This window comes from Acomys minous (genome assembly GCF_964271855.1).
Source record: "Acomys minous genome assembly, chromosome: 8".
NCBI lineage: Eukaryota > Metazoa > Chordata > Mammalia > Rodentia > Muridae > Acomys > Acomys minous.
The window spans coordinates 113,182,058-113,199,431 of record NC_140489.1 but is presented as its reverse complement, the minus strand read 5'-3'; the positions used below and the strand labels follow the sequence as shown (position 1 = coordinate 113,199,431).

General features: G+C 44.6%; 1 protein-coding gene across 1 annotated transcript in view; it reads right to left on the bottom strand.

The window, feature by feature from the left end:
- Positions 1-635: 635 nt before the first annotated feature.
- TMEM178A (transmembrane protein 178A) overlaps positions 636-17,374 on the bottom strand; it is a 56,827-nt gene continuing 40,088 nt past the window's right edge. The window contains exons 2-4 of the mRNA XM_084793128.1: positions 16,272-16,385; positions 12,632-12,769; positions 636-1,599 (exon numbers count right to left, since the gene is read on the bottom strand). Of these exons, the coding sequence (XP_084649254.1) occupies positions 1,358-1,599; positions 12,632-12,769; positions 16,272-16,385 (494 nt within the window). The 3' untranslated portion in view covers positions 636-1,357. The remainder of the gene's footprint in view (positions 1,600-12,631; positions 12,770-16,271; positions 16,386-17,374) is intronic.

The window sequence follows — 17,374 nt, the reverse complement described above, 5'->3', positions numbered from 1 at the left end:
TTCTGACCAAATAGTGAATGTTCTCAGTCCTGGAAGCACACCAGAATTATCTGCATAGCTCTTCTTTTTCTTTTAAAATTAAAGCGTATGCTCACCTGTGTACCCTTGAATTAACTGTCCCGCTGAAGAGTTTTCCAGGTATTTCTGATATATACCCATGTGAAGTTGAAAACCCCATAAGGCCAAGACTCACACGTACCCCTGAGTGCACAGCAGACAGGGGGTAAGGATGGGGGCTTAAATATCCATAGCGAAACTTAAAACCTGACATTTGAAAGTGACATCTTATGTCAATAAGAAACATGTAATTGCTACAAAAAGACAAATAAGAATAACCAGTGGACGCAAAGCAATTAGGCTTAGTATAATTTGGACTTGGTGGCTCATGCCTATATTCCCAGCACTCGTAAAGGTCCAGGCAGGAGGATCCCTGAAGGTTCAAGGCCAGACGGGGTTACAAAGTGAGCACAGGACAGGACTGCATAGCAAGACCTCGCCTCAAAAAACCAAACCAACCAAACAAACAAACAAACAAAATAATTAAAACCAAAGCAGAATTCACAAAACGGAGTTTTTGGGTGGCCTATGCCTAGGGAAGACTTCTTGACCCAGCTAAAAGACAGGAAAAAAGCATGGCCAACTTAACAAGGGGGCAGACATTTAATGCAGAAATCCAGTTAACAGAAACAGACACGAGAAAACGACAAAAGACTTCACACAATACTGCATAGTGGTGCGGATCAGCTCTTACACGGTTGGTCAGTTATTTTTTTATGCATTTGAATCCAGTACAAAGACAGGAAGTGGACGTCAACTCATTAAAAGTAATAGTAAGGCAACAGAAGAAGAGTCCTCTTGTGACAAGGAACATCCACAAATAACCCACAAACATCAGGTGCTGACACAAGAAAACACCATTGGGACAGGTTCTGAAGATGATGCATTAAAATCGAACAAGCCTGGTACAGTGACAAGAAAATTATGAATCCTTTTGCAAATAGAAACGGCTCTCCGGTAATCACTATATACAAACTTTCTGAAATAAATGGAAATCGTACAAATTTTTCCATCTCTGTTCCCGGTCTCCGGTGCCTATAGACGTCCCCATTGAACGGCTCCTTGTTTCTCACAGTCAAAGCATAAATAGTCATTAAAGCACTTGAACCCACAGTTGCTCTGTCCGTAGAAAGGTTGGGAGGTTCTGCACAGTTCTCTGTCAGTCATCCAGAAAGGGCTGCAGTCAACAGGTTGGAATGAAGAAGACCTCTTTGTGCTTGGAGCCCCGATGCGAACTCAGTTCCACTCCTTAACGGAACGCAGACCCACTCCGTACCTGAGCCTGCTTCGGCGCAGACAGTCATACCGTGGAGTCCCTGCCAGACTTTAGTTGTGCCATCTTGGTCCGGCTAATAAACGGGTAAGCGATGCAGAGACCTCCAGCTGCCACAATAAAACCTAAACTGCACCAGGCACAAAACATAGACCAGCTGTAGCCATGTTCCACGTCGTGAGGCAGGCTGTAAATCAGCTTCGGGACTCGGTTCAAATCGTAGGAGATGCTGGCAGCGTACGTGCAGAGGGAGATGGTGCAGAATATCCCTAGAAGTGGTACAGAGAGGACAGAACGGTCAGCCGTGCCTTTGCTTGTAACCGGGCAAATGCCAGACAAGCCTCTGTGAGAATCAGAACACTCCAAACTCAGGGACACCTGACATTCTTTTGAATAAATTCATTCAAGAAGCCTTGACAAGTAGCAGGGAAATTTTAGGTAATTTGAATCATTCAGATTTATTTTGCCTAGTTTAAGTAATTACGCATGTTTCAACTTAGTTTTGTTTTTGTTTTTTAAACAATTTCATAGTAAATCTTTCTCTCTGTCTCTCTCTGTCTCTCTGTCTCTGTCTGTCTCTCTCTCTCTCTGTATGCAAGTGTGTTTGTCTCCTCAGTACTGGGGATCAAACTCCAGTTTTCATGAAAACAAGCACTTTATCAACAGAGTTGTTTCCCAGGCCATGTTTTTTGTTACTGCTGTTTGTTTTTCTGAGACAGTGTTTCATTTAGCCCAGGCAGGCCTGGAACTCACTGTGTGAGGATGACCCTGCATGTCTGGTCCTCCCGTCACCACCTCTGGAGTGCTGGGATCACGGGCATTGACCACCACACCTAGTTTTAGGAAATGTTGGAGAATCAACCCAAGGCTTCCTGAATGCCAGACAAGCACTCTACCACTGGAGTAACATTCCCAGCCCTTATAAATTCTGTTTTTAAGCCAGGTATGGTAGCACACGTCTGAAATCCCAACATTCGGGGAGGCAGAGGCAGGTGAATCGCTGTGAGTTCGAGGCCAGCCTGGTTTATAAAGAGTCCCGGACAGTCAGAGCTACACAGAGAAACTCTGTCTAGAAAAAACAAAAAATAAAAAATAAAAAAATCTGTTTTTAAGGGGGAAACATCTAACAATCCCTCAAATCCAGTTGTCATTTCCTCTGCTCTATACTAGCTTTATATTTTCATATAATTGTACTCATTATACAAAGTTATGTTTTCTTTTGTAATGATGATAATTATATTTATCATGTTGCCTATAAAATTAAGTGAATTATTAGAAGTGGCCCTTTTTTGTAAGATACAGGATCTAACACACACTAGGCCTTCAGCAAAATTTTTTTTAAAAGAACAAAATGATGAATGCTTTCAAATGAATAAATTAAATCTAGGAATTTAGAATTGATGTAAATATCTTAGTAAGGGTATTATGCACTTCAATCATGCAAACTGCAATTAGAGTGGTAAATATATATGCATATGTGCATATTTATTGTATATTGCACATATATCATATGTACATATAGATATATGCCAAAAATTTACCTTAACATATCAATATGCGATATACAATTGTCCTTCAGGAACATGAAAAATCAGGGCTGACAGACAAAACAAGAGCTAATTTGCTAAGGTTCTTGTCTTGTAAGCATGAAGTTCTTGGCTTGATACCACCTGAAAAGCCAATCGTGGCGGCACATACTTATAATCACAGCCCTGAGAAGACAAAGGCAGGCAGATAGAGCCTCAGGGCCTGCTAGGCAGCCAGTCTAGCTCACTGGGCCAGTAAGGGACATTGTCAAAAAACAAAACTCAAAGATTGTCACCTGAGGTTGTCATCCCTCCTCTCTCTGTCTGTCTCTCTGTCTGTGTCTGTGTCTCTCTATCTGTCTTCTCTTTGTGTCTCTCTGTCTCTCTGTCTCTGTCTGTCTGTCTGTTTCTCTCTCTCTCTCTCTCTCTCTCTCTCTCTCTCTCTCTCTCTCTCTCTCTCACACACACACACACACACACACACACACACACACACACACACACACCAGAATGCTGATAAAAAGTGTTTTTTGGTACTCAAGTGATGATCTGAAGATGCGGTCAGGGGTGGCTCATGGGAGTTGGGACAGGACGAAAATGGGGTGTTTGCTGAGTTCACGAAATAAAATGAACTAATGAAAACAGAAACTGGCATTCGATCAAGTGTCAGGACATCCAAACCCCACACAGTCCCTCATCACGTTCTGGATTATCCCTGTGGACAAAGAAAGTGGCATCTGTTTGCTGGGAGATGGCCTTCATGTCCTTGGGGACACACGAGGCACAGATTTTAGAACTGAAAAGACAGAGGCAAAAAAAAAGCAAGAGTTCTGGCCCTGTTCTAATCTGTACCTTTGGAGATCAAAGCCACTGACTGAGAAACAAGCTTGGAGCAGGCCGCAGTTCCCAGGGAACAGAGATCACCGTCACCCGTTTACAAGCTCTAGGCTTCCGCTTCCGTTCCGATCATGCAAGGACATATTACCTAAGTCTTTTTTCCAAGTGTGCGCTCAGAAAATAAATATTCTAAAAGAGGGTGCCCTAGCTAAGATAATTTGTTATTTCCTTCTCTCTGTCTGGCTTTGTTTCCAATCTCTAATAGAAATGACGTTGCTTTTCTGGCTTCTTTTTTTTTTTTTTTTTAATCAGCAGACATATCACTGGAGTTGTCCAGATGGGAAACAAGGACGGAAACCATCCTTTCATCAAGGAGCAGACCATTTAAGAGAATACTTCCCTGCTTCTACCAAGCCCTGCGAAAAGCACATGTCCTTACATCTGTCCACATGACTGCACTGGCAACAGAAACCGTGTTTGTGAACAACAGGGCCCTGAAGGAACACTGGTACTGGAACAATAAGGCTGTTGAGGAGGAAACTGATGTCGGGAGAATCAACAGGCAGACTATAATGGTGGAACAACGACCTTTTCCTTGGGGGAAGTGGGGGGGAGGGGGTGGGGAGGGGGATGGGGGGAGGGAGGGGGATGACAGCTTCCTCCCGCACTCAGATGTCCTCTGCACACAGCTGACTGCCTAAAAGCAAGCATTTTTTAACAAGCAGCGTGTGATGTTAATGACCCCTGAAAGCTTGAGTTCAAACTTAGACTTGCCAGGCATCCTTTGATGTAAAATGCACTGGGCTGGGCTGCAAGAACTATTTATTCTAGTCTCAGCTCTGTCCGACCCCGATATCGCCTAGCCTTCTCTCAAGTCGCAGTGTAGAGCGGGGGATTTGGCAACACAAGTCTCTTACAGTGTCAAATGCTCATAATTCTGCTAATCTGAAACAAGACACAGAAGAAGTGCTTTTCCTAACATGTCTTTGTGACTACCGTACTGTTAGGAAACAAAATTACTGAAAAAAAGGTAACAGCTTACTCCTGTTGCTTTCTAAATAAATGTTGATTTTTATGTGCACCCTTCAACTCTATAAATCTGTTTTTGGTGTGATGTATTTTTTATTGTACCCCCAGAATAGGAAAAGGGGGTAAAGACCCATCTAATCTGAAGACACGGCCAGGGCATAGGTGTCTCTCTCTGCCTCGTGTCCTGAATCAATGTGTTTTCCTGTGCGCTTGGTGAGTGCAGCCCTCACGGACACTGTGTGAGAACTCTAACTGGGTTTCTTTCTTTGTCCAAGCTTTAGAGGCTGAAGCTCCCTAAAGCTAAAAATCTATGCCCCACTCCCTCTAGTGAGCAAAACATAGACTGCCTTGGTGTGCTTTTAGCTTCTACCCTCTCTTGGCTCCAACTTGCCTTGTGTTATGGTTTGGAGCTTAAATGTCCAGCAGAGGCCAAGTGTCATGTTTATCTGCATGTGAGCATTAACTATAGTAGTAGTAGTAGTAATAATAATAAACAATAATGGTATGTTAGGGGCGGGCCTGAGAAAGGATGACACATAATTATCCCATGAGCCACAAAGTCAGGAGGAACAGGAAGACAGAGGTTGGGGAGGGGGAGGGGGGGCTAGTGTTAGCTTCTTTTTCCAGGTCTCAAGACACAGCACGAAATGTTAAATACAATAATAAATAGAGTAGCGGTTGGAGGCAAGGCAGGTGATTGTGTGTCAGCTTCCTCTCTGGACCTGACCACTCTATTATCATACGGAGTAACAGTGAGCATGACTGGGAGACAGTGGAACCTTTGGTAGAAGAAAATTAGGTCCAGAGGTGTACCCTTGAGGGAGCTGTTGGAACGCCATGTGCTCACTCTGTCTATGGGCCCAAAGCCACGGGGCCAAGAGGCCATGAACTTAAAACTCCAAAACCATGAACCCAAGAACAAATCAAAACAAATGTTTTCTTCCTTTTCAACTGATTTACTCAGGTGTTTTTTTAATACTTACAGAAAGCTAACATACCCTGTAAACTTCTTTGTCCCTTTCCCTTACCCCCTTTTCCACTCCTGCTTGTGTTTATTTTTTTCATGAAATACCACATGCATCTCCCAGACACTCGGGTTCTTCTCGGAAGATAGACTTGTCAAACTGATGAAACTGTGTGACATGCAGTAAGGGAGAGCAGGCATCCTGGCCCACCTATGTGTCCCCTGTCTGCCCCTCCTTTGTCCCATGGGACCCTATGGGGTGCTACCCTCAGCAGCGCCTTTCCCCATTCTAAAACTCCTCCAGTGGTTCTGGGTGAGAGGAAGGCAAAGGAGAGACAGGAAGAGTTGTCGCATCCAGACCTGCATCTTTGAGGAAGTCTGCAAATGCCTAGAGGCTGCAGCTGTTCCTGGTGCAATGGGAAGGCTTATTTATGACCAGACAAAGAAATGTACTGAAAGATCACAGAGCTTAGCAGCACGGTCCTGTATAAAGACAGCTGCCCTGCTCAAGGTCTTAAAATAAAACAAAATGCCTCTGTGGGTACTAGTTCACACCTTTAATCCCAGCACTTGGGAGGCAGAGACAGGAGGATTTCTGAAAGTTTGGGGCCAGCTTGGTCTACAGAGTGAGTTCCAGGGACAGCCAGAGCTGCATAATGAGACCATGTCTCCAAACAAAGAAACAAAAATTCTAAAAATTGATCACATGAGAAAAAAACCATTATTTAAATAACAAAGGTCAGCTTGGAGCTCTATTTTAGGTCCCCCACACACCTAACAGTGTTCATGTGTATGAGTTTGATAAAGCTGCTATAACAGTGTATTACAGACAAGGCAACTTAAAAAACAAAAACAAAAAAAGAGCTACTTTTCTTAGAATCCCGGAGGCCATAAATCTAAGCTCAAGGCATCAGTGGGACAGTCTGCATCTGAAACCACCTTGCCTTGGGCATGGCTGCCTTCTCCTCATGTCTTCATGCATAACTCGTCAGATGCCCCCTTCTCTAAGAGCAACACTATCTATACTGCTTTAAGACACAGCATACTGCCCTACTTTATCATGAGTTTCTCTTTAAAGACCCTGTGTCCAAGTTAAGTCACACTTTGAGATCCTAGGGGCTGGGGATTCGACATGTAAGTTGTGAGAAACTCAACCCTTAGCGTCGTGTGTGCTTGGGTCGGCTAACTGAACGGCACATACTTCCGTCTCTTTTATATGTCTTAGCAAGGCTATACTGTCTTAATGCAATGTCCGGGCCTCGTTCTGGTTTAGATGAGGGGTAGTTTCATATGGTCTTCTTGATCAGGAATCCAGTGCTCTGTCCATTTCCCAACATGCATTGCGAGCAGAGGTAGAAGATAGCTCTTGGATTATCTGTAATGACTATGTATTGGCCAACAGACATGAGCTCATAGAGTCAAGAAAACCTGCTACACAAAACTGAAGTCTACACTTAATTGATTAATACCCTCTTAATAAATAATTCATGGGGGCTAGAATGATGGCTCAGTGGTAAGGAACACTTGTCGTCCTTGAAGGATCAGGGTTTGATTCACAGCACCCACACAATGGCTCACAACTTCGGTTAACTACAGTTCCAGGGTATCTGATGCCCTCTACTGGTCCCCATGAGCACTGCATGCACATACGACACAAATATACATACACACAAGATAAAAATAAATCTTTAAATTTTTTTCTAAAACATAGTTCATACCAAGTTGTCCCATAAAGGGCTTAACCAACACAGCAAGTTACTTTCAGTAACATTGCATTTTATCAGTAGCACCCTAATTCATCCAAGGTACAAAATGGGGTACACAAGTATTCTGCACCCCAAAAGTTTAAAAGCTTCCCGTTAGGGAGCAAAGTTAGTTTCTCATTCTTCCTTCCTCCTTTCCCTCCCCTCCCTCTTCTCCCCAGCAAGCTCACACTTCCACCTCAGCTGGTGACCCCAGGAGAGTGGGGCTCCCCTATCCTGAGCTTGCTCTAGCTCAGCTGGTGACCCTGGGAGAGCAGGGCTCCCCTATCCTGAGCTTGCTCCTGGCTATCACTGGGAGCATCATCAAAAAGTGAATAATTACTGGTTTCCTGATAACTCCTGTGTGTGGCTACTTCCCTCATAAAATATTAAAAGGGTTTTCTGCCGACATCCTTAATTAGAACACCCTGTGACATCACAGAAGAGCAGAACTGGAGGGGATCTTTTTAGATCGGGGCAGCAAATAATTTCATGCCACCGCCCCAGATCTTCGGCCTGATCCCAGGCGCTGAAACCTCTGAGGTGCCTGTGGCCAGCTCGGAAGATGTAATTAGGGTAACCGAGGCCCGTTCGTTCTTTCTTGACCCTCCCTCCTTTGATGTGCTTAAGAGACTGAAGAGCAGACGTTGCTTCCTCCTGCTTAGCCTGCTTGATAAATAACGGACTACAACACCCAAAAGCACAAACATCGATTTTCTTTTCCCTATGCCTTCAAATGATAGCCTGCCCAGCATTCCGCACTTTTCGCCCTTTCAGCAAAAAAGATTTGCTCCTTTTCACATAGATTACTCAGAAAGCCTCATCTTCATTGTCTTAACTAAATGGTGTGGCAGGCCTACTAGAGGCGGAGAAAACTTATTTTAAAAAAAAATAAGTAAACAATCACAACGAAAAGATGCACGATCTGCAATTCCTTTTAAGAAAAAAAAAACTAATCGTTTTCTGCACTATTGCATCCATTTCCTTTAGCGGCAAAGTGCGCCCTGCCCTGTGGAAGGCTGTCACAGTCCTCACTGATTAGCTTAGAGTGGACATCTATATATTCAGTTGCAGAAATGTTAATGTGTTTGATTTTGCAACAATGCCCCAGACCCCGCCGACATGTTACATCAAACAGAGCACGCGCCATAGTCTCTTTCAAAAATAAAATATTAGGCCTTGAATTCCAGAACACATTTAGTCTCCAGGGTTTTAGATAATGTATGAAGGGCCTGTGGTTTAGCGTTGTAGTTGATGGATAGCCTAGATCATTCCAGGATAAGCCCTGCTCCAGCAGACTCCTTTTATTTAGCTGCGCTGGAGCAAAGGAAAGGTCAGCCCAGGCTGGGCGCTAACTGCTCCTGAGGCCTTGACGGGGCATGCCCCTGCTGACGTCATGAGGATGTCACATGCTTCGTGTGCTCTTCCAGAGCCATTGGCCTATGAGGGACAACGGGTAGAGCTGGTAGTGAGACAGGTATCAAGGGAGGAAATTTGAATACAAGCTTTATTCTATGTCTGAGGCTTCTGGTGTATTAAAAAGCAGTTAAGGGCCAGGGAGAGACAAACCATCAGAGAAAGGTGCTTGCGAAGCCGAAGTTCAATTCTGAGAAGCCACATGGTGGAAGGAAAGGACTAAATCCCACAACTTGTCCTCTGACTGCCACATGCACACAGTGGACACCACACACGTGCGCGTACATGCACATACACACACATTTTAAAAATGTAATGAAAGATAGATTAAAATTTTATGAAAGATAAAATTATAATAAAACTGATAACACTGAACAAATTAACCCTTTAATAGTAACAATGGTATATATGTTAATATACACATTCGTATATATGCCATCTAACAAGGCTTTGTTTTTTGTTTTTTGTTTTGTTTTTTGCATGTGTCTGTGTGTGTGCAAATGAGTGTGTGGATGCGCACATGTACATGGAGATCGCAGGACAACCCTCGGGTCAGCCTCAGGAACTCTGTCTATCTTTGAGACAGAGGCTCTTATTGGCCTGGATCTCACCAAGTAGGCGCGGCCAAGTGGCCCGCAATCCCTAACCCTCCACCCGCCCCCAGTCTCTGCCTCCCCCACCACTGAGATTACACTCACACACCACCGCAACCCAGAGCTCTATTTTCCCGTGGGTTCTGAGGACTGACAGGAGGCCTGGATCCTGTGGGGGCAATCACTGTGCTGAGTCAGCCATTCCCCCCACCCCAAGCCAGTGCTTCATTTAGTGTGGATAGAACATTCATTCACACACTGCGCTGAAAACGGTACGCTCTAGCAATGGGCAGGAGCTCAAGGCTGGGAAAGGAGGGTCTCACTGACCCAGTCTACTCTGTATGGCACTGTGTTCGAGTGTGTAGCCTCAGAGCAGGTGATATCACAGGGCTAACGGGAGGCGCCTTGGAGGATGCCTACCCCAGGTCCCTTCTCCAGATCCCTTGCAAGGCTAAGGGGGTGGGGTTTGGGCGTATAGCATTGCAGCCCAGCTCTCAGATACAAACCGATATAGCCCAGGAGCGGTGTTTCACCGACAGGTCATTAAGGCTGGTCCCTGTGCCACACAGCAGGAGGAGGAAGGCTGTGTTCTACACTTTCCGTTTTAACAGCACAACTGTCACATCACTGGGAGTAGAGTGGGGATTCTCCACTGAAGGGCCGGCTAATCAGTTCAGGCAGAGAATGAAGACGCCAGCGTATTAGAAGGGGCTAAGTTTAGCATCAAAACTCTGTGGGAGGGCTGCTGACTAGAGCTGCTGAAGACAGCCTGCTTAATTAAAATCAATTCTTTTAACCCTTCCGAGCTCTCCTTGGCTGCCACTGCGTGTGAGAAGGTGCTCCAGCCAGACTGTCTCATCTACAGGATTAAAAACTATCTCAGTGTGTTTGAAGCCATTTGAAGGCATGGCTTGGAGCAACAGAAACAAAAGGAACCTCCCTGCCCTCCACTTCAAGTGACAGAAGAGCACAGCACCCTGAAAACTGTCAGCTTTCTCTGTGACTACCAGACACTGGATTCCTTTTCTTTCTGTAAAAAAAAAAAATCATCTCCTTGGCCTGTCCGGGAGAACTGGTAGAGCTGGCTAGTGTGGCCTTGTGATCTATTTCAACACTAACAACTGTTACATTATACATCACCTGCAGTAAAAAGTGATCTTTAAAAACTAATCCTTTTGTGGCTATTGGTGTGGGGCCTCCCCAGAGTTTAAGGCAAGCAGCCAGGCCTGATAGTGTATACCTAGAAGCCCAGCATTCAGGAGGCAAGGGCAAGAAAGTTGCAAGTTCGAAGCCAGCCTGGACTACATAGAAACTCCAGACTATCCAGAGCCACATAGCAAGACTTTACCTAAAAAAACAAACAATTAAAAAAAAAAAAACAAAGCAAACCTACTCTTCTTTGATGTATACTGGGCTAGAACCTAAAAACTTGGGGCACAACTAACAAAGGGGAGAGAAAAGGAGAAACTTTTACTGACTGTGAAGCCCCAGCCAAAGCTTGTAGGAATCTCAGGGCAGTTTGCTCGCCTTGTACCCGGACATGTACCCAGAGCCTGGCCTCAGGGGGTTCAAATCCTCCATCTAACCCTTGGGTACGAGCTTCGGCCTTCCTGAGCTACATCATTGGACATCCATCTTAACCAGAAAGAACTAACTTGGTTTTCTGTGCAGAACTATGCAGAAGCCGTGGGTTGTCTGAACGTTGTGCTGGGGTGTTTATGACAGTCGGCAGAGGAGGCCACGTCACTGCATGGAAAAGGAGTAGAGTGGAGTATAAAAAAAAGGAATCATCTGCCACGTCAATCATCTGCCACGTCCAGGTTATGAGGTAGGCATGCTAGAAACAAAAGCCCCATGCATCCATTGGTTCTGAGAAAGACATAGAAAAGATGGCGTGGACATGAATGAAAATACCATGATGAAGCCTCTCATTCTGCATACACAGTATATGCTAAACACAGGAGCAAGCCGGCCAGAGCCAGCTCTGGAGGCATGCTGCCTCCACGACACAGGCTCATTAAAGCACACATCACGAAGGGAAGTATTGGAAAAAACCTTGCCATGGTCATCTGAGTTCTAAAGCCTCAGGGAAGTGGAAATGGCCATCTAGGGTAATATTGCTTCTTCTGCTGAGTTTACTACTATTTTGTGGGGCTTAGTTCAGTGTTGTCTCATTAACCACACCTTAACTTCTCGTGAAGACTGAAAAGGAAACCATTCCTTCTCTGCAGCCACTCTTGGCTAGCCATTGACCCAACTCCCAACTCCTTTTTAGACAAAACTAGCCCTTCTTGACTTGTTAATCCTTCAAAACAACAAACAAACAAACGTAGCCACGTTTCCATACCCCTTACGGTTTAGGTAAAGTCATCCTTTGATTAAAACCTTCTAGCAGTTTCCATCACGTTCACTTCAAATTCATGCTCTTCTTTTCACTAAGAGGTCTCTAAAGGTTTGCTCCTTGACTGTGGCTCCCGCTTTGTGTGATTCCTTTCCTGTCTCTTCCCTCTCTTCCTTCACAGAACGCGCTCATTCCACGCCTGCTCAGGGTTCGGCAGTGCTGGCTTCCTCAGCCCACAGTTCTCAGCCGGCTTCTGGCTGCTCCTCATCACTTGACTCAGAAACTGCTGGCTCAGCATCTCCCCACCCGACTGCACTCTGCTCACTTTCTTCACAGCTTTCATTGCTATCAAAGATCATTCCTCATGTCTCCCCACCTACCCATAAAAAATGCATAGAGACATTGCCTGTCCCCCCCCCCCACACACACACACACTCTGTCTCTAAGACCAAGAGCAGCCACTGGCACAGTAAATCCTTCAGCCGTAATGCCATCCGGGGTACATGGACTATGAAGGGACTGTCAGCTACTTGAGGCATCTCCTTGAGGAATCCAGAGAAACACTGGCCCATCTTTGTCAAGAGTCCAAGACAGAATTAAATGACAAGACAGGAAGTCCCAGCATTGACTCCAATCGAGAATGAACAGAGGACACTTACCTCTGACCTACTAATGCTACCGTGGGAAAATTGGAAAATGCACTTTGTCCACTGTTCCTTTTAAATTCAGTGTTTCCTACCAAAGCGGAATGAGCTTCTACCTGCTCACTTCTCACCAGTGAAAACAGAGATAACAGTGACGTGGACAAGCTGAAACTGTGCTGAGGAGCGGAGGCCCATGGTGGACGGTATACCTGTCATGAGGAAGAGGAGCCCAGCCACGTGCTGCGTCAGGCTTTCCTCCCAGAAGAAGCTGACAGTGGCCACGGCGCAGCCACATAGCAGGACAGCCACCGCCATGCCCAGGAAGCCAGCCGTTATTCTTCTTAGATCTAATCTCGAAACAGAAACAGATTGTCAAAATCGGAGGCGGCGACTGAAAAATTACAGGCCAGACAGTTCCGTATGCATTGTGAGAAGAAGCTACAGAGGCTGGGAATGGGGCCTTCGGGATGGTGGATGTGGGGAGTTCTCCTGTGTCTGTGGGTACATTGGCTGTGCGTATGTGGGATGAGTAACCTTTGCAAATGGTACCCCTCTGTGTCCAGAGAGAACTACAGAAGAGATGAGGGACCAACCCCAGGGTAAACGTGAGTAGCAAGCAACATACACAGTAAATTGGGTGAGGAACATTCAGGAAACGCATCCCCGGACTTCAAAGAGCAACCCAGACGGAGGTCAGTACACCACAGTGGCTGTTATTAACCTGCTTTCTTCCTCTTTGGAGGAAAAAGCCTATAAGGCAAGCTTGGACTCAAAGAGGGTTTTGTCTGAGCATCACGGATGCCAATTAGTTTTTTTTTTTCATTTCTAGCTATTCATGTCTATTTTCAATAAGCATTTAAGGAAAATGTGAGAAAGTGAAGCTAACATGGAGAAGAGAGTGGCCTAAAGTGCGTGACTGAGACAGCTGGCTGCTGGAAAACACCTTCTCACCACTCAAGTACAAGGCTCACAAGCAGAGCGCCTATTTACCCAGGCTAGAAAGGGACTATGCCCATAGGATAAGCCTTACAAGCAGAGCACCTATTTACCCAGGCTAAAGAGGAACTATGCTCATGAGACAAGGCTCACAAGCAGAGCACCTATTTACCCAGGGTAAAGAGGGACTATGCCCATGGGACAAGTCTCCACAATGTTCCTGTCAATATCTATCTGAACTGTTCTCAACCTGTGGGATGCAATCCCTTTGGGGGTCAAACGACCCTTTCCCAGGCTTCACATATCAGATATTCTGCATATCAGATGTTTACATGGTGATTCATAGGAGTAGCAAAATTACAGTTATGGAGCAGCAGTGAAAATAACTTTATGGTTGGGGTTCACCACAGTATGAGGAACTGGAAGAAAGGGCCGCAGCTTTAGGAAGGTTGCGAGCCACTGTCTTTCCCTTGTGACACTTTAGTCACACTCAGTTTGTGCGTCTTCTGCTTACTTTACTTTTTCATTGTATCTTTCTGTCCTTCCTGCCTTTGACTGTATCATTGTTTGGAACAAAGAAAATTGAAAAGAACTCCTACGTAACTGCTTAAGGTCTATGACTCTTTAAAAAAAAAAAACAAAAAAACAAGAGTCCCCAAGCACACACCTGCTTTCCATAAGGCATGACAACAAGTCTGAACAAAATTCATGTGCGGGAGGGGCGCTGTCAGCAGACAGGGGGGTTGCAGTGTGGGCGTCTCTACTGTGATGGAAGTATCTTAGGAGCAGTAAGTGGAGGGGTGACGGGGTACAGTAGCTTCCCATCTTGGCTATAGCATCTTAGTTACAGGCAGGCTACCCTATTCTTGGCTTTGGAGGGTTGTTTGTTTTTTGAGACAAGGTTTCTCTGTGTAGACTTGGCCGTCCTGACACTTGTGCTATAGACCAGGCTGGCCTCCAACTCACAGAGATCCACCTGCCTCTGCCTTCTGAGTGCTGGGATCAAAGGTGTGCACCACCAGTGCCACCCAGTTGCGTTTCCCTGTTTCTTAGAAGGGACTCCCCATTTCCAGCTCAGGGCTTTTAAATTATTTTGATCAGAAATAGAACAGGGCCTTTTTTTTTAACCCAGAAGAGAAAATATACAGCACAAAATGATGGGTTATGGATAGTAACCATATAAATATGCCAAATTTAATGGTCTGGGTACAGGGGTACACCTAGTTTGGCCATGGTCACATATGAGACAAGGGACTGACAATAGTTCAGTCATTTGCTGCAACATTCCAATGCCCTGTGATATGAAAGTTCTGTCTTCTGTGACTACAAAACACAAAGGTCAGACACAACCCACAGGGGCCTGGCATCAGCCCCAAACATGGTGTCTTACTGATAAATGTGGAACAGATCACCAAAGGTGGCTCTCTTAGAAACAGGCATGCCACTGCTGAAAGCATCTTTCTATTAGAAACTCCTCCAAGGTTAATGCTCAAATCATTGCCTTGCTGGGTAAAGAGGTCCAAACTTGTGGAGTTGAAGAGATGAGGTCCTTTGCAGGGCCCTGTGATTCTTCCTATCTGACCAAGTCAGCCATAATGAGACTGGTCTTCACAGCCGCTCAAGACAAAGAACTCTAAACATGCTCATAAAGAGCCAAGGAGGAGTACCACTCAGCGAACACTGAATGGCTCAGCCGAGAAGGGCTTGTTTAAATTTGCCAGGAAGACATCTATTATATTTTCAGGAAATAAACCACACTTTATCGTGACTTTCTTCTTTTTCCCCTCTTCCTTTCTTTCTTTCATTCCTTCATTTCTTCCTTTTTTTTTTTTTTTTTTTTTTGATAGGTCTCTCTGTAGCCTTGGCTGGTCTGGAGCTCACTCTGCAGACCAGGCTGGCTTCGAACTCAAACAGAGATCCGTCTGCCTCTGCTAGGATTAAAGACATAGGCCACCATGACCAGGCTTTTATCCAATGACTTTCTAAGCCCTAAAGTAACACATCAATTTTTTTTTATATTAGATGCTACCTTGTTTGAGCCTCTGTGTTTGTAGTGAGAATCAGGACAGAACTTTTACTCTATATTGCGATGTACTCAAAGAATGAGGCAGTCCCTACAGTGGCTTTCACCACCAAACAACATGACCACAACACTTTTTGCTCACTGAAAAAGATGGTAAGGTTGACTTCTGGGACACACTGGAAAGGACTCAGTGTCTCCATGTGCCACTCGCCACTACGCAGCTTGAACTAACAATTTCCATGCAAATATCCACCTTTTTTAAAATTTCAAATTGCATGATTTTATCTTGACTTTCACATTTTTTTTTGATATTAAAAAAGAGCGGTACTTTTCATTGAGATGTAGAGGTAAGAGACACTCTCAGAAAAGTATGACATATATTCATAAAGGTATTTCAACAAAAATACAATGATCTGAGTGTTGTATAAGCAAAACAAAAATGAGAGAAATTAAGGTATAATGTTCAGGTCAAGACCTTATACCCATTAACTTGATTTGAAAAAGGACTGAGTTGGGCTAGGAGATGACTGGGTGGTTAAAGTACAGAGGCTGCTCTAGGAGATGACCTCAGCTTGGTTCCCTGGACCCACATTGGGTGGCTCACAACCGCCTGTAACTCCGGCTTCAGGGAGATCTAGTGGCACCTTCGGCCTCTAAGGGCACCTGAACTCTTGTGTATATACCTCTTCACTATACACATAATTTAAAATAAAACTAAAAAAAAAAAAAAAATAAGGTTCAGTTAGTTAGCATTGCTATGTGGGCAGACAGGCACACTTGAATTGTAAATACACTCTGTTCACAGCATAACAAACTGATGCTTGGGGTGTCTTCCCCCCCCCCCCCCGCCCCGCCCGCCTCTTGTCTAATTCTTTCCCAGAAATACTTACGAAGCAGGTGCCATTCATCTTGCTGGATTGTCTTGGTTAAATTGAAAGGAATGTTTCTTAAGCGGATCGGCTGGGAGAAGTGGTACTTGATAGCTGTGCATCGCTGTGCGATACCTTGAAAGAAACAAGAAATGCGATTTACTAGCCTTTTCCTTTGTAATAGAATTCTGGGGCCCAAGGCAGAATAATTTATCCTAAACCAGGTTGAATGGGAAATGGGCAAGGGATCTCTTGATTACTATCATTAACAGAGGCAACCCGTGGCAGCAAAACTCAAAACCTTGAAATAGACTTTTAAAAATCACATTCCATTTTAAATGCATTTTTATGAGTGTGTATATATATATATGCACATATATATATATATGTATATATATATATACATATATATCACTAAATGCTTTTCAATACTGAGTCTTATGACTTAAACACAAAGCTATTAAGGGAAAGGTGTGCTAAGCTGTACAGATGGTTGAAGAAACCCAGCCTAGAATTCTAAATTAACACTTAAATGCCTTGGCTGAATTTGATCTAGTCTCAAACTCTCAATTAAATTTCACACACACACACACACACACACACACACACACACACACACACACACACACCAATTCCTTAGTATATGTGTTATTTGGAAACCAGAAGACATTTTTCCATCGTCACATCTACGTGGTGGCTTAGGGGGTGATTATAATTGCCAAACAAAGCTCTACCTAGCCTTCTAGCAGCTGTGCCATTCTTTAAGGTCACTGACTTAAACTATGGCTCTTGAGAAAGTCGTTCGTCTTGATAGCAAAGGAATTCTTCTCTTCCCCTCATCTGGTGGCACGGACAGTCCCGTGTTAGATGCAGTGATGGGTAGCCGTTGGGTTGTCTGTCTCTCCTCCTCACCCTCACTTCCCAATGCTTCATCAAATGGCTTTGTCTACTCTTCCCTACAGCCTTCTGGATCTCAGGAGCAGCATCTACTGTCTACCTTCTCCTAAAACCCGGCAGCAAACATAAAGTACCTTCTCTCAGTGTCAGCCTTCATCGTCATTGTGGCCAGTTGCTTGAATAAATGCATCTCATTAAACTAACTTTAAACCCAGCAGCTGCTAACC